Consider the following 25,314-nt stretch of genomic DNA (forward strand, 5'->3'; position numbering starts at 1 on the left):
GATTTACTCTCATCCTGCTTTGACTCCAATCTTGTAGATCTCTCTCTGCATAATCTCCGAGCTACTGTCTCAAACTGGAAACTGTCCTCAGCTGTCACAAACTGAAGAATGTTCATAAACAGTCCCTAACTGCTGTATACTGTCGCAAAATTCACTGCCACTCCTAAAACTCTCCATAAACTAACCTTAAATATATGACCTGTGTGTCCAATGTTTATTTCCAGTCAGCTGTTACACCTTGATTAACAATCCTTTTTCAGCTTTTTTTTTGTGTTCCTTGGTGAACAACTTCCTCTCCATTGTCTTTCTACTAAGCTCACTTCCTATAACCTTTGTTAACATTTGGAGTGAGGGGAATGCTGATAGTATCACAATTTATTACAAAAGGGTTTTGATATTTATAAATAAGTTATTCTTGTAGAATAAATATATAAGGTTAAGATCTTATTTAGCTGTGTAAGCATGAGAAGGTAGATTAAATGAAATATTCCTCCAATTTTCCATGTTTGCTTTGACTTTTCAATTCATTCTGAGTTTGAGGTTGGATTATTGCCATAAAAAAATAACCTATTAAAAACATGGCTTCTCTCAATGCAAACACTATTTTAAAGTAAAGCATTTCAGAACAATATAATAATAACATTAATGATAATAATAACTAGCGGGACCTGTGGAAATTCCACAGGGGATTCATTCATATGTAATATATTGATGTTGGCATTCTGTAGATGTTCAGTGTAAATGGAGACGCTCTGATATTATTGTACCTCTTTTGTTAAAATGCAAAAGTATTTATCTAAGTTAGCACAAACGCCCGGTAAAGCCTGGTCATAAAGTATGCTTAAATATGATTTAATTCTTGCAGATTTCGTATATATTATTATAGAGTTAATGTTCTATCGATTTTTATGCTATAAAGTTGCGATTTCAAAAATAAAAAAAATATATCCATGTGACATGGGTGCATTAGCTTGAATCGAAGCCGAAATAAAAACTTATGAAAAAAATATATGTGTGTGTGTGTATATATATATATATATATATATATATATATATATACTTGAATTCCTTCAGCCAGAACCGAAACTAAAATTTATGAAGAATTCTTGATAAAATTATTTATTAAAAAAATAGATGACTTAATTGCTATCAACTATAGTCAAAACCAAAACTTATGAAGAATTTTTGGTAAAATTATTTGTGACAAGAAATAGAACAACATAACAATTAAACGACCCGGATGTAAGTGTGACACACAAAAGAACACACGCGCTATCGTATTAATGTATAGATTAGCTGTACTGATCCAGTATTGCTGAAAATCAATTATGTTTGAATTTGTTTTGTAAATATTTCTATATTCGCTAACCACGTCTTCTTTTGAATGAAGCAAGATGAAAGTAAAAAATAAATGAACTGAACCTTGCTTTTGTTTATAAAGAAAAAGAGTGAGAAAACAATTTTACATGAACCGTGAACAAAAAATAAAGCAAGTAAAGAATGCTAACTGTTTTTTTGTATTTTTTTTATTTAACTATTTTATGGAAATTGTTGTAAACAAGACATGAAGCCACTTTATGTAAAGAGTTTTAAAATACTATGAAAAGGTCAAAACTAACCAACAGTAAATGTTATACATATAGATTTCTACTCAGAAAAAACACCAATTCTTCCCTTTGTCAGAAACACCGTTCATGGAATAAGAGGAATTAAATGACAAAATAAGAGAAGTGATAGTTACAAGGCTGACAAAACTGGAGATCCACTTTCTACTCTCCAATCTACTTTCTACTTATTAAAAGAATAAAAATTATTTCCCTTAGGTGATTTTTCTTTTAAGGTAATTATTTAAGAATATCTGTATTTTAAAAAACTGCTGGACTGGATTTTTTTTTTTTTTTTTAAATTGTAGCAAAGTACTTTTACTTTAGTCTATTTCCAGTAACATTGTATAGCAATAACAAATGCAAATTGGCTAGTCAGAATCAAAATTAGATAGGTCAGCTTAATACAATTTAGGTCCAGCATTTAAAATTTCGCAAGATAATTTTTTATGTTAGATAAAAGATCATCATCAAGTATGAATTTAAAGATTCTATTGTTGGCATTGGTTTCCCTGGTATTTTTCTAGTCAGGATTCTTTCTAGAAAGACATCAGGTACTTAGGTAGGGACAACATGAAGGTCGCCAATATCCTAAGTGAAAGTGATTTTGTGGAACGAACTGGATTTGAACTTGGAACATCCAGGTCATCAGTCAGTGTTGTTCATTCATTCATATAATTGGCAAATAATAAACGCACAAGCGATTGCCATTTGCAAAGGGAAAAAATCAGTGAGAATTTAGGAGGCTATGTACAAAGAGAAACTGGAGGTCCGACTAGCATCTGTCCAAGGCCACGTTGAAGCCCTGTAGCGTGGGCTGGTTTACGATCTTATCAGGTAGCTAGTTCCACAGAGATGCCACTTGGACTGAGAATGCTGCTTGGTGTCGAAGCCTCCGGAACTATCAAAGCGAGACCTTTTTTGCGTGCGCACGAAGCCCGCAATCCAGAGTAGAGGTGAAAAACAGGTCCATCCATGAAAGATGTTGTAGGTGAGGATTAGATGGCCTTGAAGTCTCCTGCACTCAAGAGAAAAAAATATTTAGAGTCTTTAAACGTTGCTCATGGGATAGACCTCTGAGGCTAGTCACCATTCTCATCACCAGTGGTTGTTAACCACTTGACAACCTTACTTTCTAAAGACCTCGATAAAAAAGTTATGTTTTTGAAAAAATGAAATTGTTGTGAAGTATTTTACTATATTGACACTAACGTGGTACAGCAATAGCAAATGAAAATTGGATAGAAACAAAGTTTGATAAGTTTGATAATTCTCTATTAAAAAATGATAAAGGATTTGAAGCATAAAACTTTTCCAAAATTACTGGAGTCAGCATTAAATAACCTGAAAAGAGTCAATATGCTGTAAAAAAAACAAACATCATGAATAAATACATGAAGACAAAGAATTTGAAGCATGAAAATTTGTTACAAAATTGGATTCAGCATTAAATAACCTGAAAGGGTTGATATGCCACAAAACAAAACGATCAAATCTAGTTAAAATATGTATTTTCAGAAAAAAATCGAACTGAACAAAAATATACTTGTAATAACATAGTGGGTAAACCAACAAAAAAATATAGGCTAGGTCTGAGGAAATAGATTTGCGTCAAACAGATTGCTATTTAGGTTTGACTTTAAAAATCCGACTGACAGTCTTATTCAGTAGATTTGCATCATTTTAATCTATGCATTTCATTATAAAATGTGTAATTTATATCCATGTTCATTTTTTTTTTTTTTTTTTTTTTTTTTTTTTTTTTTTTAAGAAAAAAGAAAAGCAAATGAAGTGTTTTTCTGTCTAACTCTTCTCTAATCTTGAACCCTTTTTTCTTTTCCAGGATAAGAAAGACATTCCATGGTGGCTGGGCATTAGTCATAAAGGCATTGCTGTTTATGACAAGACAGACAAACAGACGCCACGCAAGGTCAGTTCACTTTCTAATTAATTAAAGACAGTGTAATGTCTACGTATCATATCTCTAATCCCTGATATGCTATGCACATGTCAAAATATATTAGGCAATCTCTTTTTTTTTTGCATTTTGTATAATAACAATAATAACAATAATAACAATAATAATAATAATAATAATAATAGGTATCATAATCCAGACAGTTTAGTGCAGAAAAATGGGTAAGTATATAATGAAATTCCTTTCAATTTCGAGTTGTGATTACATTTATTTATTTGTTTTTTTTTTGTTTGTTTTTTTGTTTATTTAAATGAAATTTGGATGCAAATAAAATATAATCGTTTCTCTTTATAAATGTACAATTTCTTCTCTTGTGCCATTAATAGTTTTTCAAGTTGGATTATTTTCAGTAATGAGTAATTTATTTTTTAATGTTGGGTTTTTTTTTTAATGTTTTGTTTTGTTTTTGTTTTTTTTAAACTTAATATACACAATATTGTGTCTTTATGCATCTGAAAATAGTCATAAAAATAGGAGCCACTCATCAATATTATGAACTTAATGTGAGTTTAAAGTTTTCCTTCACAAAAGAAAATCCAAGTTGAAAACCAAAGTGAATGAAATTTTTGCCCTATTATCAAATTTTTTTTGTCTGTTTTTACATGATATCTAGTAAGACTGAGAAGCCAGTAAATGATTCAAATTAGTTATCCCCTTTCTTTCTTTGGTTCATTTGATATGCTCTTTAGTCACTTACTAAAGCTAGCAAGTTTTAACTGGAATGTATTAACTCAAAGTATTTCCAACCAATGAAAATCATTTCCAAAAAATAACCTGTTGCTACCAGATCAGGCTGTCTGAAGATACTGGCTTCCTGAGATGAAGGTCCTGGATATGACCTAAAACTATATTCGAAGGTGAGGCCCCACCTTGCGGGCCTTGGGGAGTGTGGAGTCACCCTTTAATTGCCATTGCTCCCAGGTCCACTCTGACCCCGGAGTGGTAGTACCTGTTAGGGTTCCAACTATGGGTTAAATAGAATACGACTTAAAAAACAAATATACTCCATTAAAAATCGTTCCTCAAAATAACTAGATTCGGCATTAAATAACCTGAAAAAGGTTGATATGCCGTAAAACAACCAACCAACCAATCCTGAGATGAAATGCACCTAACACTGATGCATTTGTTTTTATACTTTTTCAAAACTTAATTATGTTCTCCAAAACCAAAAACAACAACCAAACTTTCCCCCTTTTCTCCTTTTTCCATTTCCCCTTTCTCTTTTTATCTTCCCCACTTCCTGACTGGTTTTTTTACTTAAAATGTACCAAACATTAATACTGTTACCCCTTTTCCCTCTCTTGTTGCAAAACTCATGTTCTGCAGGGCAGGGAACAAAAACGATAAAATCCACTATAAAACAACCAAACCAAACACTACAAATTAGTGATTGAAGATACAAAGAGCTTGAAGAATAAAAACCTTCTACAAAATAACTGGATGAAACATGAATACTATTTCCAAGAAAGCTGTATTCAGCATCAAATAACCTGAAAAGGGTTGATATGCCATAAGCAAAACAACCAAACCCAAAAGTAACATGTTTATGCAAAAATGGTGAGCCAACAGAACTTAGAAAATCCTGGTCAACAAAATTAGTTTTCTCTAGAGTTCTCAAGCTGTCACATCTTGAACAAGACTCCAGAATATCTGCTCAGCAGCCTCCTCACTTCAAACTGTTGGCTGGAGGAGACAGAAAAGAATCTATGACTTACATACAAGCTTTCTCCATTTCACATGCACATTCTTACGCACTAGCACTAGTTTCAAGCAAACAGAAAAAATTACTACCCACATTAATAAGAGCAAGGGAAATTAACACACACAATGCCACACTTCCAAATACTCGCATATATTACTTACACATGCTATTAAAATGCTGACCTATACGATTCTATACCTTGTGATTACTTACCCAACTTTCATTACACAAAACAAGTGTTTTCACTATGAACATTTACTAATATTAAAATAACTTATGTTCTCACAAAATTTCAAAGAAAAATGTTTTGTTATAAAATTTCGATTTTCCCCATTTTTTTTCATTTATACAACTCTGTTTATGCTTTAGGTAACACTTGCTATCCGGTGACCCTTGTATTCTTTTAATGTTTTATTTATTTTCATTTTTTCTATGCATGCACACCATAAATATCCTTTAATTTGTTCATTTGTTATTCGTTTAATAACGTATTTCAATTTCTATTTAATGTTGGTGAGGTTCTTGACCATATCCAAAGATGTTATCATCCAAAATGGCCTTTACCAAAGCCATGGACTATACCACGGGTCCAAATCTGAATTTTTTTTATAGATCTAATATTAAAACAAAAATTTGCTGTTATGAATTTTAAACAGTTAATGTTATACTTCTGTGTCATTTTTGTATTTTTTTTTTTTTTTTTTTTTGTAAAGATAATAGGATTTTTCCCAATATTTAGCTAGGCTCAATCTAATAATTATTGCTTCCATTATGATTAATTTTCATGTAACACTTGTAAGGATTTTTCGTATGTTCAAAGCTTATATTTAAAATTATACAGCGTGAAAATTGGTTTCTGAACAAATACCACACAAGAGTGGAAATTTTCTAATTCCAACAAGCTTTGAATTTGCTTGGCTGTAATTCAATGTTTCTTTCTCATCAAATCTTTCTTGGAGTTCATATATTAGAGCCATTGCTCATTCTGCCTTTCAGAAAGTCAGTTCTCCTTATCGCTTTAAACAGTCTCACATCTGAGGCTATTCTCTATCTCTACTATTAGACCATGTATGGCATATTGTTATATTTGAGCTAGTGAATCTCTATCCCATTTGAAGATTCTTAATAAGGTGCAGAAATGTATCTGTAATTTGATTGGCCCTACTTTTCTCTACAATCTCCCTCTCAGAGATGTTATATTGCCAGTCTGTCTTTTCTATAAATATTATGGTATGTGTTCTTCTTCAATATTGTCTTTTTTTTTCCAAGCTCATTTGACTTGTTGATCTAGTGGTCTCCATCAATTCATTGTTTTAATATCTCATTGATATACAGCTCCCTATTCTAGTAGTTTCTTTCCAAGAACTTCAGGCGTGTAGAACTTTATTTCTGCTGACTATTTTAATCCTAGCTGTAATCTTGGCTTTTTCAAGATTAAAGTCAATAGGCATCTTCTATTTTTGATAATTATCTTTTCTTTTTGTTAGCTCCTAACATCAAGTGGCTTCACACCTTGTCTGGAGCATTTTCCATAAAAAAAAAAAATTAACTGCCAAGATAAATTTGATACTCTTTGTTTTCAAAATATTTATGACCCCACATTAAAAGTTTTTTGATATAATGAAAATAAAATTTTGGTTTAGGATACATAATAACTTTAATAGTTCTTTGTTAAATCTGACTCCAATTTAACTAGAATTTGTTTTAAATAACCAAGAAGAATTTTGAACTATTTATTTTGCCTTAATTCTGTTTCAAGCTTTAATAAAAAGGAAGTATTTTTTGACAAAGAATTCCTCGGTTATTTATCCACATTTATTCTTGTGCTTTTTTTTTTCACAAGTCTCTCATCTTTTCTATAGTCTAGATGACCATTAGGATGCCAAAGATGACCTCAGCCCTCTCGATTTCTGCTTTCCTGTACCATAAACTTTGTATACAACATAATCTTGCAGACATACTGGTTCCCATTAGATCATCAAAGTTAAACGACTTTGAATTTGTCCAGTATTAAATGGGTGACCATGCTGTATGTGCTCTCTGCATTGTTTCCAGTTGTCCTAGATTTCACCTTGCCATTGGAATCAAACAGTGGTTATTCAGAGGTGTGGTTGGAGATTATGCGACCCTTGGTTCATAATTACAGGTGCAGTTACCCTTACAGGGAGTGTCTATTGTCAGTCAGTACTGAATACAGACCATGAGAGTGAGGGATGGGATGCAATAAACCATTTTTTTTTTCCTATATTAACATGTTGATCGTACTTTCTAATCGATAACACTTGTACCCCCAACGAGAATTTTCTAGAGAAAACTTTGTATTTGTGAGAGAACAAAAACAAAATATGGGGGGGAAAAAAGACTAGAGTTTCTTGTCAATCTTATTTAAAGAAACATGTATAAAGGAAGGCTTGCTGTGTAAATATATTTTGCTACCGTGAAAATATACATCTTGAAGTTTTAGATATTCTGAAAAGTTCTTTCCTCTCTCTGTGATGTTATAATTTGAAAGCTGTCTGTTATCGTAAAACCTTCTCTTTTTCAGATATTCCATTGGAAACAATTAGAAAATCTATATTATCGTGATAAGAAATTTTCTGTTGAGGTTCATGACCCAAAACGGTAAGTCTCTCTCGTTGCATGTCATCTCTTGGACAGCATGCATTTAATGGCGTCTATGATATTATGACTTAGGAAAATAACAACAACAACAATGCCTACCATTAACAACCTCTCCTTTAATTAAACTCCTTCCACCCCACCATTTAATGAATTAATAACAACTTGCGTCTTTAATTAAAAGAAAAAAACAAAAGAACAAAAATTATTAATTTTCTATTCGGGCGGCCTTTTATAATTAAAAAAAGCTGAAACTTGTGGTGTGTAATTCGCTTAATGGGTACCATCATGGATTGTGGAATCGGTTACATGGAGTTTAAATACCTGTGACGTAGTGAATAATGTACTTGGTTAATTCAGTTGTAAAGTTACTTTTCTGGAGGTTGAAGGTTCAATCCTCAGTGCAGGAGACACTCAAAATATAATTGCTAATTACTTAGGACTTCTACTCACTCATGACTGATGGAACGAGAGCATGCTACCCTCATGGATTAAATAAAAGGTTCCTTTCAAAATTCTTTGCAGATCCCGAGTTCGACAGAAAGATCTGAGTTCAACAAGATACACCTGGAGATGGTCGGAGGTTACATCCACTAAAACATGAAAATAACACTCAAGATGAGAACAGTAGTCCAAATAATCCGAATACTGCGAATTATCAATCCTCATTTCAAAAATTCAGAATTATAATTACTGTTTTCCTACTTTTTGGCAAGGAATAAGTAAAAGTAAAGTGTTGGGCTGTAGTCGAGAGCAACCCTAAGGCTCCCTTATATTTAGCTACCACATCGAGGTGTATTTGGAGGTGGGATGACACTCTTTTTACAGGATTATTCCACTTACCCTTGATCTAAACTTTGTAATGTTGAATGTTTAGTAAGGGAGCATCAAGTAACATTTTTTTTTTTTTTTTTTTTTTTTTGTTGAGTCTTTTATAAGACTCAACCGAGGATTGAACCCTGGTCTCCCAGCCCAATATTTTTACTATTATGCCAAACGGATTGACTATGAGTAAAAAGATAGCAACTTGGGTTCAATTAATCATTCACTGTTATTTTTGGCATCAAAAATAGATTGATATGCTGTAAAATATACAAACAAGCCTAACACCTAACTGACATCTGATTTTCAAACTACGATGTTTATCAGGTAGTGGTGCCAGACCCTCTTCTCCTCGCTGTCACTTCCTCATCTCTCCAAGTGACCTTTCCAGGGGTTTTACTTATGCTTTTACTATTCGGTGGGTCATCTTGACCTCTACTATAAAATATAAATTGTTTTTTTTTTTTCTTATTCTTCAAGAAAATTAAGTAAATTGAAATGTCAGATCCATTTCAAAATGTCAGTTCCGCTTCCTTCTGGTTTGTTGTGCTGACATTAAAAAAAAGGAGGGGGGGCAGCCATAACACTGAATATTAAACAACCAAGTGTACCTCCCTCCCACACATCCAAATATGATGGAGAGGAGTGGTATGCTATGTTTTCAGTTATAGTATAATGAAAGAAAGAAAATGTCTTGATCTGGAAAGTTGACCTACCTACCTCTGTCTGGGAGGTACAAGCATGTCGGTGAACAGCTGAGGACTTGGACAACAACCATCAAAGAAGAACTCTCAGGGCTACAGGTGGTTGGTCTTTGACGGTGGAACCGCAAGTGACTAGCCATCTTGCACTACGTTGCTCAAGAATACTGTAGATAACTACTTGTTACTGTGTGTGTGTGTGTGTGTGTGTATATATATATATATATATATATATATATATATATAATATATACACACACACACATGTTCTACGAATAATACTCAAGATGAGAACAGTAGTTTGGATAATAAAAATTATGAATCCTTATCCCAAAAGTTCAAAAACATAATAATATTGAGGGGAAAATGCAAGCCAGATATAGTGAAATAATGAATCAGCCTTCTTGATGTGTGAGAGTGTTAATGAAAGTGAATAAACTGAATTCATTGCATGTTTTTTTTGGTTTTTTTTTATTACTGTAGTACGTGTTCTTCTAATGTTTTGTTTTATTTTTAAAATAGACACGTGTTTTGTATTGCTGCTTTGTAACAGGGCCTCCGTACCACCTTGTACTAATTGCATAGACTTTTGGATCATACTTTTAATACCATAGATAACTACTTGTTACTGTGTGTGTGTTTGTGTGTGTATATCATCCAAATTGTCAATCCTAATCTCCAAAAATCAAAAACATAATATAGATATAGAGAAGAAAATATGAGCTGGATATGGGAGATAGGACAACAGCTAATGTGTATAAAAAAATACTTGTCTGATATTGCAAATGTTTTATATCCATCACTGGTTATGAGTGGAACGTAGTTTGTTTCCTGTAGTTGTGGACTGTTTAGTTTTAGTTCTCTCTTATGTCGTTTTATTTCAATTAGTTCTCTGAGATCAAGGTGTCCCATTCCTGGGGCTAACACTTTATTTATGCATAAACGTTCAAGTACTTTTTTTAAAGTTTTCTAATTGAATAAAGCATTGATGAATAAGTTTTCTTTTCTCAGATAGACCAATTAACTGTGTTATAGTTTATTTTTCTTGTGGTCTTTACTTGATTTTTCCAGATTCCAAGGCCAGAATTCACCTGGTCTAGTGGAGTATTCAATTTGGTGATTCTAGCACAAGTTAGAACACTAGTAAAAAGTGCACTACTTCTTGTATGAGTCATTGTGTAGCCATTCTGAGGAGATCTTATTTAGGCATCAAATACTATGTTATTTTGAATATTTGGTCAGGATTTACTCATAGGGAAAAGCATTATCATATCAGATTGACCTGAAAAACTCTTGTATAAAGAAACCAAAGACACTCAAGGACAGCGTTTAGTAAGCATTCAAGCAAGTGATGTTTGGAGTTGCTTGTTTGCGGTGAAGTCAATTCTGAAGTTACGTTTCTGAATTTTTGATATGAGGATTGAGTATTCGTGTTATTTCGATCCTTCTTATTTTCACAATGCTTCAGTTGATGTAATCTTCTTCAGGTGTATTTTGATGAACTCTGGGCAATCTTTCTGTCGAATGCTGTGAACCATTCTAAGTATTCATTATCCAAAAATGGCAAGAACAATGGAACAACCTACAAAATAACAAACTCTACAAAATCAAACCCATATAAAAAGAATGGATACCAGAATCCAGAAAATCATGCAGGGAGGAAGTACTTCTGTCCTGCACCCGAATGGGGCATACACTCATAACACACTCCTTCCTGCTAAAAAGGAAGACCCTCCAGAGTGTTTGGCATGCCAAGAATCCTTTACGGTGAAGCACTACCTTCTAGATTGTAGAGACCTCTCACATATCTGAAAAAAATTACGTCAACAGCATGGGAGAACTTTTTGAGAAAGTGAATCCAAAGACAATACTGACATTTCTTAAAAAAACAAACTTATACCCAAAAAAAATAATCTTTATCTATAGAATGAGTTTTAATAACTTTTGAATAAAAAATCCAAATCACTGTAATCTGCATCAAATGACTAAAAATAAAAATAACGGTTGATATGCCGTAAAACCAAATCAAATCACAAAATTTGCATGACCTCAAATGACCACAGAAAGGTTGATAGGTTATTAAACGCAAACAAACAAACATTCTAAGTACTTTGCAATTTTTAATGTCACCTCCTCCTACTGAGGATTGAACCTTCAACAACCAGAAGACTGATTTTTACCAAGTACTTTATTCACTATGCCATGTTTTTTGTGAATTACTTAATATTTTTATCTAGTCATGGCTGATGGAATGTTATTCCCATTGATTAAATAAAGAATTCCATTGGAAATTGCAGATTCTCGATTTTGATAGAAAGATTTCCAAGTTCAAAAATATACATATGAAGAAGGTCGGCGATTATATCAACTAAAACATAAAAATAACACTCCAGTAGTTTGAAGAATCCAAATAATACAAATTTCTCATTTTATTTTTTTGTCGTGAGCCTGTTTTAAAGCAACTGTCCTCATCAGAAACAGTCATTTTAGCACTAAGAGCCAGAGTGGTTATAAAAATGTGATGGGCATCCTTTAAATAGAAAGAAACCAAATTCAATTATTCGGACAACTATTCTCATCTTGGTTGTTATTTTTACAATGTTTCTGATGATGAAACCTCAAACTTTCTTCAGGTGCATCTTTTAGAACTTGGCAGTCTTCATGTTGGATTTAGGGAACCTAAATGGAATTTTGAACCGAACCTTTTATTCAATCCAAAGCATTAGATTGTTCTCAATCAGCCATGACGGAATAGCATCCTTAGTTTTTTATCACCAACAGTAAGGATTGAACCGTCAAACTTCAGAAGATTGTCACTCAGAATTGATTTTAAATCAACACCTTTATCCATTATGCCACAGTTCCCCCCTCTCCAAAAAAAGCCCCCATCACATTTTAAAATGTCTACAAAATCTAAAATATGTTGTAGCTTTGCTTTGCTACTGACTTTATTAAAGATCTCTTGTGTCTATTAATGGATTAATATTGTAGATTAAAGCATGAACCCACAATTTACCACTGATTATCAGTTGAAAAAAAAATAGCAACTTGTGTTCAGTTTAGTGTGTACAATATTTTAGAATAGGTATCATGTTTCAGCATTAAATAACCTCAAGTGGTTGATTAGATATAATACTAACAAATTAAAACGAACGCCATTGAAACTTGTTATCATGGATTGGTTTTTCTGCCGCCGCCTCATTCCTCTGCTGTTTCACCTCCATCCTCTCCTGCCTTAATATAAATTAAATCAAATTTAATCTATATACTGCCGATGATAGATTTACTTTCTGATTTAATTTTTTTTTTTTTTTTTTTTTTTTTTTTTTTTAATATAACTTTACCATAGCTTGTTTGAAATTTATGTGAAAACAATATACATGAACTCTGGGAAAAATCAGTTTAGTGCAAATATATGATAAACATCGAATTAGGAATAAAATTAGGAATTCTACACAACTCCAAAACTTGTGTTCCATTTTAGGAACAATGGTGGAAAAAAGGTTAATAAATCAAATTTATTTGGCAAGAAATAGCAAAGTGTAACATGCTGTGTAAAGAGACAGGTAAATGTTTCTGAATTTTTTAGATGAGGGTAGATTATTCATATTATTTGGATTCTTTGGACTATTGTTCTCATTTTGAGTGTTATTGTCACAATGTTTCAGTCTATATAACCTCCGACTTTCTTTGTATGTATCTTGTGAAAATCTAGCATCTGCATCCGAAGATACACCTGAAGAAGATAGGAGGCTATATCGACTGAAATGTTGTGAAAATAACACTCAAAATGAGAAACTGTAGTCTGAAGAATTCAAATAATACAGGTAGATATTTACATCCACATATTGTGAATGTTTGTTGAATCTGGATATGGTAGTCATCGTCACAGCATCCTTTGGTAGGTTGTTCCATAGAGCAGAAACGCAGATAGGAAAATGATGCCTTCTATTAAGAGGAAAGCGGTGTAATTAAACATCGTTGTTCTCTTTTGTTACAGATTGCAATAAGAATCTGGATGTTGACTCTAAGCACTTAACAAATGGTTTCCTCTTTTTAAAGGAGAATCACTTAAAGATGGTTGTCATTTGAGACAAGCACCCTCCCCCCTCTCCTCTTGGTCAACAAAATAATATTACATAGTTCTTTTCTTTGGATCACCCCTCCATTTAAAAAAAAGTTTTATTAGGTCTCTGAATTTTTATTTTGTTTTTAAACCTAAAACAAAGAAAGAAGTGTGGGGGGGAAGCAAGCCGTTATCAAGCTGGTCATTAGAATAGTGTCAGAATATATTGTTTTTGTTTGCTTTTAAGAGCAGTAAAAGTATTTTGACTTTGGCCTATAACCTTTTAATTTTACAGTAATTTTCAAGCTTCAAACATACCTCAATCCCAGAACTAATTTTAACGTGTATTTTGTGTTAAAATATCTAGAAAAAAAAAACCTTAGGGAAACAAATGTTAATTAATTCTTGTTTAGTATAATAAGATATAAAGATAGAATTAAAGATATTTATATGGTAAAATAATTTAAGATTAGAAAGTGAACTTAAGGTTTGCCTTACTTTATAACTCTTGCTTCACTTATTTTGTCCTCTAATCCTTACATTTCATGAGTGATGTTTCTGACTAAGTGAGAAGAATTGCTGCTTTCTGGGTTGAAATCTACTCATCATAACACTTGTTGATTAGTTATTTTACCCTGAAGGAGTGCTTATTTTAGCTCTTTACATCAAGTGGCTTCATACCTTGTCTGGGGGAATTTACACTAAAAAAAAAACTAGTGAATTAGGGAGAAGCTATATTTTGTGCACCATTTCTGTAAGGTACTACTCCTGTACAAACCCTATCATAGTATGTGTTCAACAAATTTGGGGTTATCTCAAGTAGGACTGCTCCAAGTCTAAATGTGGTATTGTGGTTACTGAGATGATTCTAGTTAGAAGTAAGATAGGCATTTTTATCACTTTAAACCAATGATGATCAACAACATTCATTTTCCCTACACTTTTGATGGCGTCGTGCTTAAATTTAATAAAATGTTTTCTGCTAATAAAGCAGCAATATACGACAGATGAAGAATATAACTGTGAAATTTCCATGGATCCCACTAGTTGAATAATGATTTTTTTTTTTTTTTTTTTTTTTTTTTTTTTTTAAGGAAATGTTTACAAAAAGGTAAAAATGAAACCAAAAAGCAAAGAAATAATTTTGATAAAAGAATCTTTATCAGATTGATATACAAGGAAGTTTTTCTGCTTTTTCCTGTTTATCCGATTCGTTTTCTGGATGTTTTAAGAAATATTGGAAAACTAATACAAAAGACAGTCGAATTTATCCATTCCATCCTTTATATCTTCTGGAAGGTGTTTGAAATCTCAAATTATCCAAATCTAAAAATTGCAAAATATAAAGGAAGTCTTTTTATTCGCTATTTATTTATTTATTAATCTTTACTAATATTATCTTTCATTTTTTTTTAAACATATTTTTCTTTAAACAAAAAAATTTTGCTCACAAAAACACCATCTTTTTTTTCTCTTCAAATAACCCTCATACTTTTTCTTTTCTATCTCTTTTTTTTTTCATTATTTTTTTTTATTTCATAAAGTTTCAAAATTGAACCATTTTGCTGTTTTGACCTTTTTTTTTTTATCAGAATTCTAAGTGTCTTATGGTATTTTTAAAACTGACTAGAATAGTTTGCTTGTTAATCAAAACTATGCCAGCCAATGAAGATATCTCCTTAGAATCAAGCAAACCTTTTCTTGTGATGTTTGTGCTTCACCGTTTATCGCGATTAGAGAGAAAATATCCTTAAACAACTTTCATAGATAAAAAAAAAAAAAGACAACAAACACTTCATCTTGTCTATTTATAATCATTTCGGTAAACAATTGACAATGATGGCATTGAACTTTTGTTGTCTGCAACAGAGATTTGGCAAGTAAAGAGATTTCTTGTTTCATCTTATTTCTTTGCTTTCGAATCAGGGCTGTTGAGTCAGTAGCATAAGCACTCAACTCCAACCATGACTCTTAAAATTTTAACAGATCCTTTTCTTCCACTCGTCATAATTTATATATTACAAAAATAATTGGCTAGACAGAATCGAATAATGATTTGTCAGTTTCAAAGTTATTGATGACAAGCTTTGAGAGATTTTTGTCTTTACACAGGAATCCCCACTTATCAAGGCCTAGAGGCCACTCGAGGATAAGGATTAATGGGTATACGTTAGTCAATGTGATTGTAGTGTAGCAAACATAAGTAGTGGAAATTTTATAAATTGGATTACTTAGGGGGACAGTTCAAGAACTTGTTTACGTTGGACTTGAAGACAATCAAATTGTAGTCAGCTGGAAAGCAGGCAAATGGAAGAGAGTTCCACAGGCGTGCAGTTCTAAGAAAGAAGCTTTGTTCATGGAATTTACATTTAGGTTTAGGCACAGATAAAGAGTGTGGGAAATTATTGATAGTGGTTCTGGCTAGACGAGTGTTTTTCATGAAAGTTTGGCAAGGGGAAACCATAGAATGAAGGTCAGATGAGCACTTGCCATGAAAATAATGATAAAGCAGAGACAGGCTCGCAACGTCTCTTGTGTTTGAAAGAGATTGCAGGGAAGAGAAAAGGGTATCCCCCCCACTAAGCTACGAAGTCTATTTTGAACTCTGTCAAGAGAGGATAAGCTGCTTCTAGCAGCTCGTGCCCAGATATGGCAGCAGTACTCCATCATTGGGCGTACCTGGCTTTTATATAGGTAGAGAATTGTATCAGGAGTGAGATATCTACTCGAGTGGTAGAAGGATCCCACCATTTTTCCAGCAACCTTGGCAATGGATTTGATATATGTTCCATTTCAGATCAGGAGTAAAGGTTAAGCCCAGAAGCTTGTCAAAACATGAAGCCTCCCCAAGACAAGAGCCATTCATTTTAATTGATGCCAGATGGGCATCAGAGCGTTGATGATGTAAAGGTAGAAGCTTGATTTTAGATGCATTAAAAGTAACCAGCTACCTCTTTCTTCACTGTACCACGTGCTCAAGATCAGAGGAGAAAGAGTCAGAACTTGGTCATTTACAGTTTTTGATCTGCTACCATAGATGGTACTGTCATCAGCATAAATGTCTACGAATGATGTAAGGATGTGATTTGGAAGATCATCAGGAAAAGAGTTGTGCCCAGGATGGATCCCTGAGGGACTCTAATAGACTGGTTTCATCTTATTATATAGGCAGCATTACAAGAATAATTGGCTAGATGAAATCAATTAGCAATTTGTCAGATTCAAAACTACCAGCATATCTTCAGCAGCCCCTTCCCTCTCTATATTGTCCTTTAGTCCTCACATTTTATGAGCGTTGTATGAGAATTGCTTTTTTCTGGGTGTGTTTATTTTCAATCTTCTCATAGTATTCATCATCACCTCCCCCCCCCCACAAAACATTCCCAACAAGAAACTCGTTTAGCTACAACCATTGTCAATAGTTTCCCTTTTACTCTCTACTTACGTATGTACTTAAAATATCTAGCAGTGAAGCCCATTTGGGGCCTGTGAGGAATGTGAAGTTGCTCCTTATTTACCATTACTCATAAGTGTACTTGACCCCAGAGTGGTAATACCTGTTAGGGCATCTGGTGCTACCAGATGAGGCTGAAGATACTGGATTCTTGACCAAAAATGCACCAAATATTGATTTTATTGTCTTTTCCCTTTGCAAAGTGCAAAACAAAAACAATTTTCTTTTAGAAAACAATCAAATCAAACTCCATGAATAAATATTTGAAAATATAAAGAACTTGAAATATAAAAAACTTTTAAAAATTATTGGATTATGCATTAAATAATTCAAAAAGGGTTGATATACTGTAAAACAAAACAAACCAAACACCATGAATAAATATTTGAAGATATAAAAGAACTTGAAGCATAAAAACTTTCATAAAATACTGGATTCAATATTAAATAACTTATAAATGGCATAAAACAAAAACAACCAACCGAATAATTCAATTTTCATAAAAACTATAAAAAAGAATAGGTTCATGAAGCATGCAAATGTCAAAATACTGACTATTCTTGTCTAATCTAATAATGTAAAATTAGTTTGATTCTTAATGTTAGATCACTATAACATTGCATTTAGCGATATTTGATTCTATCTAGCCGGTAAATTACAGAAATTTTCAATCTGTTTTTTACGTTAAAAAAAAGAGCTTTAATCATTTTAATTGATTACATATTTTGTCTGACCCAATATTCAGTAATAGAAACTTAGAGATTTGCTGTTAATTTTCATTGGATTTTCATTGGTCAATCCAATGAAAATCATGCATTAATAACAAATAGAAAAATTGCAAATGGCATCAACATTTTCTCGCTTGTTTAGCAACTTTTTCAATAGACTAAAAAAATATGACTGTAACTAATAATACTAAATACATTTTTTAAAATACTTGTTGGTTAAGTAAACGTGTATTACTAATGAAATATCCACACCAAGAATTGGACCATTAAAAAAAAAAATGGTCTTTGATTAATTTGGGTAAACATTATTATTGGCAACATGAATTATTTCAAAGGAAGTATAGTTGGGAAATTAATTAAAAAAAAAAAAAAAAAAAATTTTGGTTTACCTACTGATTAGTGAAGAATTTACATTTTTAAAAATATATATATCTTGAATAGAAGATAAAAAAAAGTTACCAAAAACATTTGTTTTTGATTAAAGTGAGCGGCCATTTTCTTATACCTTACTTGTGGAACTAACATGGTGATATTTATTTATTCGTCACCAATATTTACATTAACTTCACATATTATATATCTATGTTATATTATTCTTAGTCTATCTATCAGTTCCATTATTTACCAGAAACTACTGAGCCAATCTGGCTGAAATTTTGTTATAAGTTGCATTGAACTAAATATTATGTTATCCTTTTGATGCACAATTAGTATTAATAGGGATTAATCCCGACAATACCACATTTACTTTAGAAGTTGTTTTTTTTTTTTTTTTTGAAAACTACTGGTATGATCTGACTGAAATTTTGCATGAACCTTTGTTATAAGGTGCAGTGGTCCAAGTATTATGGTTGCCATTTAATACACAATTAGAGATTAGTATTCAATGAAGTATGGACTTCAAGGCTAGCTGACAAACTGAAAATGCAGTTCTTCACAGCGATGCTGGAGTCTATCCCTGTTTATGATGCTACAGCTGCGACACTCACCAAAAGATTGGAAAGAAAACTAGACAGCACATACACTCGTATGTTAAGAACAGTATTAAATATATCTTGGCAAAATCATCCCACAAAGCAGCAACTTTATGGCAACCTACCTGCCATATCTAATACCATCAGGGAGAGACACCTACAATTTGCCGGTCACTATCTGAGAAGCAAGCACGAATTAGTGATGTATTGCTATGGACTCCATGACACGGACGCACAAGCAAAGGACGACCTAGATCCACGTACATCCAGAAAATAGCACACCATGCCAACTGTGAACCTGAAGATCTGAGGCAGCTGATGGAAGACTGGAAACTCTAGAGAGGAAAACTCACATTAGTCCGGGCAAGGAGCACATCCTGATGATGACAACGATTATTCAATGCAAAAACAAGCACAAATTTGACTGTGTTTAACCATCAATTTGACATTAAGCACTCCTAAGTTAATGGGCTATAATTTTTGCACAATTTTAACAACTTAAATGTCTAGTTAAATATTGTATTGTTTTGATACATATCAATAACAAATACTTATGAATCCAACATTACGATATTTATTTACTCACGACTAATATTTACTGTAACTTCACATGTATATATTTATTATCTATTAAATATAAATTGTTTTGAATGCGGATCCATTACAAGTGAGTCGGTAAGGCAAAATAAAGTGTTTTTAACTAATTTCCAAACTGCATTTCCTTCACACTAATTTAGCTCGCCAATAGTAACATTTACCTTAGTTTTTGTTTTGTTATAAATAACTGTATATTTGCTGTTCTTTGTGAAAGGACTTTTTTGTTTGTCACTGAGGTGTTCAAGGTTGTTTTTATTTTGCTTGTGAGTTTTGCAATGAATCTATAAGATAAGATTTCTATTGTAAATGATTTTTTTTTTTTTGTAAGATGATACCCCTCCCCTCCCACTACACACAAAATAATCACTGATATTACAAAACATCAGATCTGTGGAAGCCGCACTTTGAATGAATAGGATTATGTTTAAAAGTACTTGCTACTATCATCTAAGCTTCAACCCCGGTTTCCTTGCCGCAATGTGTCATCCATGTGCTTGTTTTACTAGTACTTTAATGATATGTGACCTGATGACCTCATAGCACTTGTTGTACCCCCTTGGCGTACATATTCCCGATTAACCCGACAAGCAGCAAAATTTCACTCCTTCACTTTTGAGGTCCCTAGATACCGGAAAGCCTTCTGCTCCAGTAATCGCATCTTTTGGACTGCTGGACTTCGGAATTCCTCCCCTGTTTCTTGCTTCCCTGTCTGTACTAACATACAGAAATTTACATGTCGTGTGACATGTTAAATGTCTGCTCAATTCTCCACATAGTTCCCTGTAGATGTGATATTGATTATTAGCCTCTCGTGTTTGAGTGGCGCCTTGTTTGGGGGTGAAAAAGAGTAAAAAATTAAATAAAAAAAAAAGGGAATAATACAAATTTTTACTGATACTACTCTGACGACTAATTGAAAAAAAAAATGTATAAATATTTTTTGTTAAACTTATAATGAATCAGCATAAAAAAGGCAATTTTAAAATGCTATGCCACTAATAAAACTGTGTTTGGTAATGTTTAGTTGAAAGAAATACTTTCTCTTGCGGATTCAATTTGTTGTTGTTGTTTTGTTATTGTCGGAATGCTTCTAAAAATCGGTCGTCTTTTGCAATCTAATGTGCACGAAGAATGAGCATGTGCTTTTTTTTTCTTTCTCTTCTTTGAGCATGTGAATGTTTGTAAGATTTTTATTTTTTTGGTTTTGTTTTTATACCAACAGCAGACATTCGTATCTGGTACACCTGCATAAAAATTGCTGGCAGATTAAGACGCTGTCTCCCAAGCGGGAATCGACCTTTACAATGTTTTATATTTCTTAGCTCAATTCCAGGCATTGTTCACCCCTGTCCACTTTGTGGTACCATTTCCAAAATTTTTCTGTCCAAAAGCAATGGTTTTCTAATTATTATAAATGAAAAAAAAAATTAAAAAAAAAAAAAAAAAAAGAGCTTTTTTTTTTTATTTTTAATTGGTTAATATTTCATATTTTTTATTCATTTTTTTCTGTCATTGTGTTGACCTTTTCATCTGTTATTATCTCAGCCTTTTCTTTTCATTTCATCTGTTATTGTCTCGTTTTTTTTTTTTTGTTTTTTTTTTCCCCCATAGTGTTTCTACCTTTTCATCTTTTGTTCCATTTTTTTTCTAGATGTGGCATCATATTGCTAGGTGGTTTCATAGTTTGGATTTGTTATGCTTCAATTGAAAATAGAATTTTAATCAATAAATATGCAATGTAGGAATGTCCAATTTGTCTTTAGCTGAAAACGATTATTTTCAAAATTGTCTTTAACAGATTCTTTACTATTTCGTTTGGAAAATAGATCTGAATTAAGAGAAGTCTGCAACTTGCAAACAACTTCAATTATTGGATGAATTTCTTTCTCTCTTTCTTTCTTGTTTCTGTTTCCTCTCTCTCTTTCTTTTCTCTGTCTCCCCCCTCCTTCTCTCTCTCCTCCTTCTCCTCTCTCTCCTCTCCTGCCCTCCTTCCTTTCTTTTTCTCCCCTCTCCCTCCTTCTCTTCAATTTTCTTTCATCCAATATTTCCGCTCTCTATTTGCAATTTCTTTAATAACACTTGAAACATCACCGTTGCCATGAAGACGCTGCAATCTTCTCAGCCAATTTCTTCCCCTGACGCAGTATATCTTGTCCTTTTTGTCTTGCTCGTAAATGGATGTCGTTGCCCTCTGACATGCATTTCATTCTCGTCTCTGTACTTCTTTACGCCTTCCCTCCTCCTCCTCCTCCTCCTCCTCCTCCCCCCTCCTCCATAAAAAAGCATCTCGAATGCAAACAAGCACCATCAGCTCTTCTCATTTGTGCCCAGAAAATAATGCCATTTTCAAACGCTGCTTGGAAGGTGGGGAGGATGGGAGACAACATTTTTGTCTATTTTCATCTTTTAGTTCTTTAATGTGTGATATTTTTGTTTGTTTTTATTATATCAGTTCTTTAATAGAATAGGGGTGCATGTTAAAATTCATGTTATTTGGCTTATGAACAGAAACGAACATAAATACACACACACACACACACATAAAGAGATGGCACCCATAGAATTGTTTAATAAAAAATACACAATCCTTTCTGCAATCCAACCATATTTGGTACAAATAAACTTCAAACGATGCTCAATTTGTCCACCAAATTTCACTTATGAATGTCCAATAGTCTTTGTTTTATAATGCAGCGATACGCAGCGACATTTAGATGATCATCTACTTGGTAGAAAGTGTAATTCATAATGGGTTTTATACTCATTAAAATTTAACACCCCCCCCCCCCCCCCGATAACGATTTTTATTTATTTTGAATGAAAATCACTCCAGACACGGCATTAAGTCACTTGATGGAAGGAGCTAAAAATAATACTACTTTAGGTAAACAGATTAGCTAACAATGAGTGATATGGAAAGATCTGACTCAAAAAACAGCAATTCTTCCTCCTTTGTCAGAAACAAAGCTCATAGAATGTGGAAACTGAAGGACAAAATAAGGGAAGGGAAAGTTATGAGGCTGCCGAAAGTAATCCCAAAGTTCATTTTGACTATCAAAACAATCCCTTGACTATTCCTGAATTGAAAAGGTTCATTACAGCCAAAATAATGATGGTTCTAAGAGATGAGTGTATCAGTTATTAACAATTTTGCACATTCTATCCAGGTGTGTTTATTGAATGGCGATAAAACAAAGACTGTTGGACATTTATGGCTTGAACTTGGTGAACAAGTCGGGGATAAATTAAGTTTATTTTTAATAAATAGGGTTAGATTGCAAAAAGGATTGCATATTTTTTTAACGATTCCATGGGTGATATTAGAGTTATGGATGGGGGAGGGTCATTGATTTTAAAATGTAAATATTAACGTCCTTAGAAAGTTGATTTTCTTTGGTTTAGCAGCAGGAATGAATCTCATTTTTAGATTTCATTTATTTTTAGAAAAGATTTTTTTTCTCCCTTATATCATTACATCGTTCATTAAACAAAGATTTTTTGATTTTCTATTTATGAAAGAAATTAAAGAAAAAAGGATTATAACCAAATCTCGGTGAAGCAACAGTTATTGCATCACCAAAATCGAGCAATTTTTAGTAGCTTATTTGGAAGCAAACACTCTATCCTGGTGTATAAATGGTTACCAGCCTTATTGGGAATGTAACCAGTAACAGACTAACGTCCTGTAACGGTGTCTGACCATCTGATTTGTTTATATATTCGGTAATACCTGGTGTGATATCTGCTGTGGAAGGACATATGACTTTCACTGAAAGAGGACATTTCTAGGAAATATTAAAATTCATGTGTTCCTCTAGATATATCTTCTATTATATAAAGAAAAGTTGTGTGTATGTCAAGCCAAAAATAAAAATAAAAAACAAATACCCACAAGGGCGGTATTTTCTTGATCAGCGTTGTCCTGGATGAATAATAATGAATAATATCTCAAATTTGGGGGGGGGGTCATTTTTTGATGCTAAACTGGCACAGATTTTGACAGTGTGTATCGGGTTTTTAAGGCATTTTATATACTAAAAATAAGTAACTCTAATTTTTTTTTTTATCAAGTTTACTACCCTTATACTGACTCATTCCTCGAAGAATTTATATAAAGAATTTTGTGTGTGTGTCCATGAATATGAATGGATTGGGCAGACAAGAAAAGGGACGGGTTGGGAAAAAAGAATGAAACGAGGGAGGGGGAAAGAGAGAAAGATTAAGATAGAGAGAAGTTTTAATAAAAATATGTTACACTTTTCCTCCGGGCAATGCCAGGTGACCTGCTAGTATATCCCTGTCCCGGGGGGGGGGGGTATATACAGCACTTGATATTCTAAAATGGCCACCCATCTGGTATTGCTCAGGCTCAATGTTTCCTAACTTGGGTGATCTAATGAAAACCCATGTATCGATATAATTTGCTTGTTGCTACAAAAAGCTGGTTTGCGAATCATTAGACTTGGGAAGGAGTTTAGCTGTAACATTGGAATAATTTGACTAAGTGATTTATTTGTATAATATTAAAACTCTAAGGCTTATGTATGCTTGTACATAAATGTTTTTAGATGGTGACAGGAAGCATAAATGGTATAAATGAAAGGCAAATGAGAGTAATGCACTTTTAAAATATCTAATTATCTTTGCAATGTCTTTATGGCACTAAATGAATACACTGATAGACAGCATATTAACGTTAACTCAACAGATCATTTTATATTAACAAATTGCACTTTCAAAGTATTTTATAGTATTATTTAGACTACTGTTCTTATTTTGTGTGTTATTCTCTTAAAATTTTGTCCAATGTAACCTCTGATCTTCAGATGAAGTTTTATGTTCAAACTCTGGACGATTTGAATTAGAACCCTTTATTTAATTCTAATAAGTAACTTGCTCTCCTTCCGTCTGCCATGATTGGGTAGAAGTCTTAAGTAATTTATCGTAAGGATTTGGATTATCGCTCATATCAAGAATTGAACCTTCGAGCTTTAGAAGATTTTTGTTTGATTATTACTTGAACTTTTTATCCCCTTTTTAGACTGACAGTTTTCACAATTCTATTATCTATATGAAGTTCAAAATGTTTGGGTCTAAAAATTAATTTTTATGTTTGATCTTTGTCTTTGATATCTTTAGTTTTAAAACCAGAAAGAAAAACAAAAACACTAAGATCGTTCACCTTTTTAACTTCTGCTCTTCTTGTTCACTCATTCTTATCATTCCCAACCTTTTCTCATGACTCTCATTCATCATCAGTCATTATTAAAGAACTAACCAAGCACTGCCCATGGTTTTGTAAGTTGTTTTTTTTTTCTGTCATTCTTTTGGTACACCTTGCAAGAGACAAAATGCAATTACTTCCACTACCGTTCATATTTTGAACATCTTCCAATTCAATTTACTCTCAAGCAACAATACAAAACAACGTATGATTCACCTCAGTTTTCGTCCCATACTTATTATTCATATATATTAGAAGAATACTCCTGTCAGGATGCGTAAAATTAATTCCCTGAACAGAACAGACATGCACCTCTGTTATGTCTTCACACTGTGATTAAAATAAAGATATAATAATACTTAACCTTATGTCTAGAATCCATATTCGAATTTAGATCAAACTTTCATTCTGACTTGGATTCTAGAAAGTACCTAAAATTTAGTGTTTAAGTTTAAGGAGTCTTAAGAAGAAATTCAAATTCAGGAAATCTTGCTTGGATCAAGTTCAGTGCAAATCTGATATATTTGAATTTTCAAATGGGAGGTTGTTCCCATATTATGTCATTAAAGCACTTTAAAATACCCCAAAGAACTGGAATTTGAACAATATTTATTAATTCATGTGTAATAACTATTGCTAAAATTTCACAATATTTGTAAGATATCTGGATTTTCACAAAGGGTTTGCATCACTTTTTCAATCCTGTTGTGTAAAACTAAATTATACTAAATATAGCCTGCATCTTATCCCTTATGCCTAGCAGCTGTGTTCATGAAATCCATAATCATCTGCTAATCCAACCTCCCATTTGAAAATTTAAATATTTCAGGTTTGCATTAATA

At 32.8% G+C, this 25,314-nt stretch overlaps 1 protein-coding gene across 28 annotated transcripts in view; it reads left to right on the top strand.

Annotated features, from left to right (window-relative positions):
* Positions 1-25,314, top strand: part of LOC145249568 (uncharacterized) — a 585,438-nt gene that overhangs the window by 383,892 nt on the left and 176,232 nt on the right. For all 28 annotated transcript variants that reach the window (XM_080111254.1, XM_080111253.1, XM_080111255.1 and 25 more), the window contains exons 10-11: positions 3,448-3,534; positions 7,833-7,909. In XM_080111254.1, coding sequence (XP_079967380.1) covers positions 3,448-3,534; positions 7,833-7,909 — 164 coding nt within the window. The remainder of the gene's footprint in view (positions 1-3,447; positions 3,535-7,832; positions 7,910-25,314) is intronic.

This window comes from Euprymna scolopes, chromosome 28 (assembly GCF_053919585.1).
Source record: "Euprymna scolopes isolate OS-2025 chromosome 28, ASM5391958v1, whole genome shotgun sequence".
In the NCBI taxonomy this organism is placed as follows: Eukaryota; Metazoa; Mollusca; class Cephalopoda; order Sepiida; family Sepiolidae; genus Euprymna; species Euprymna scolopes.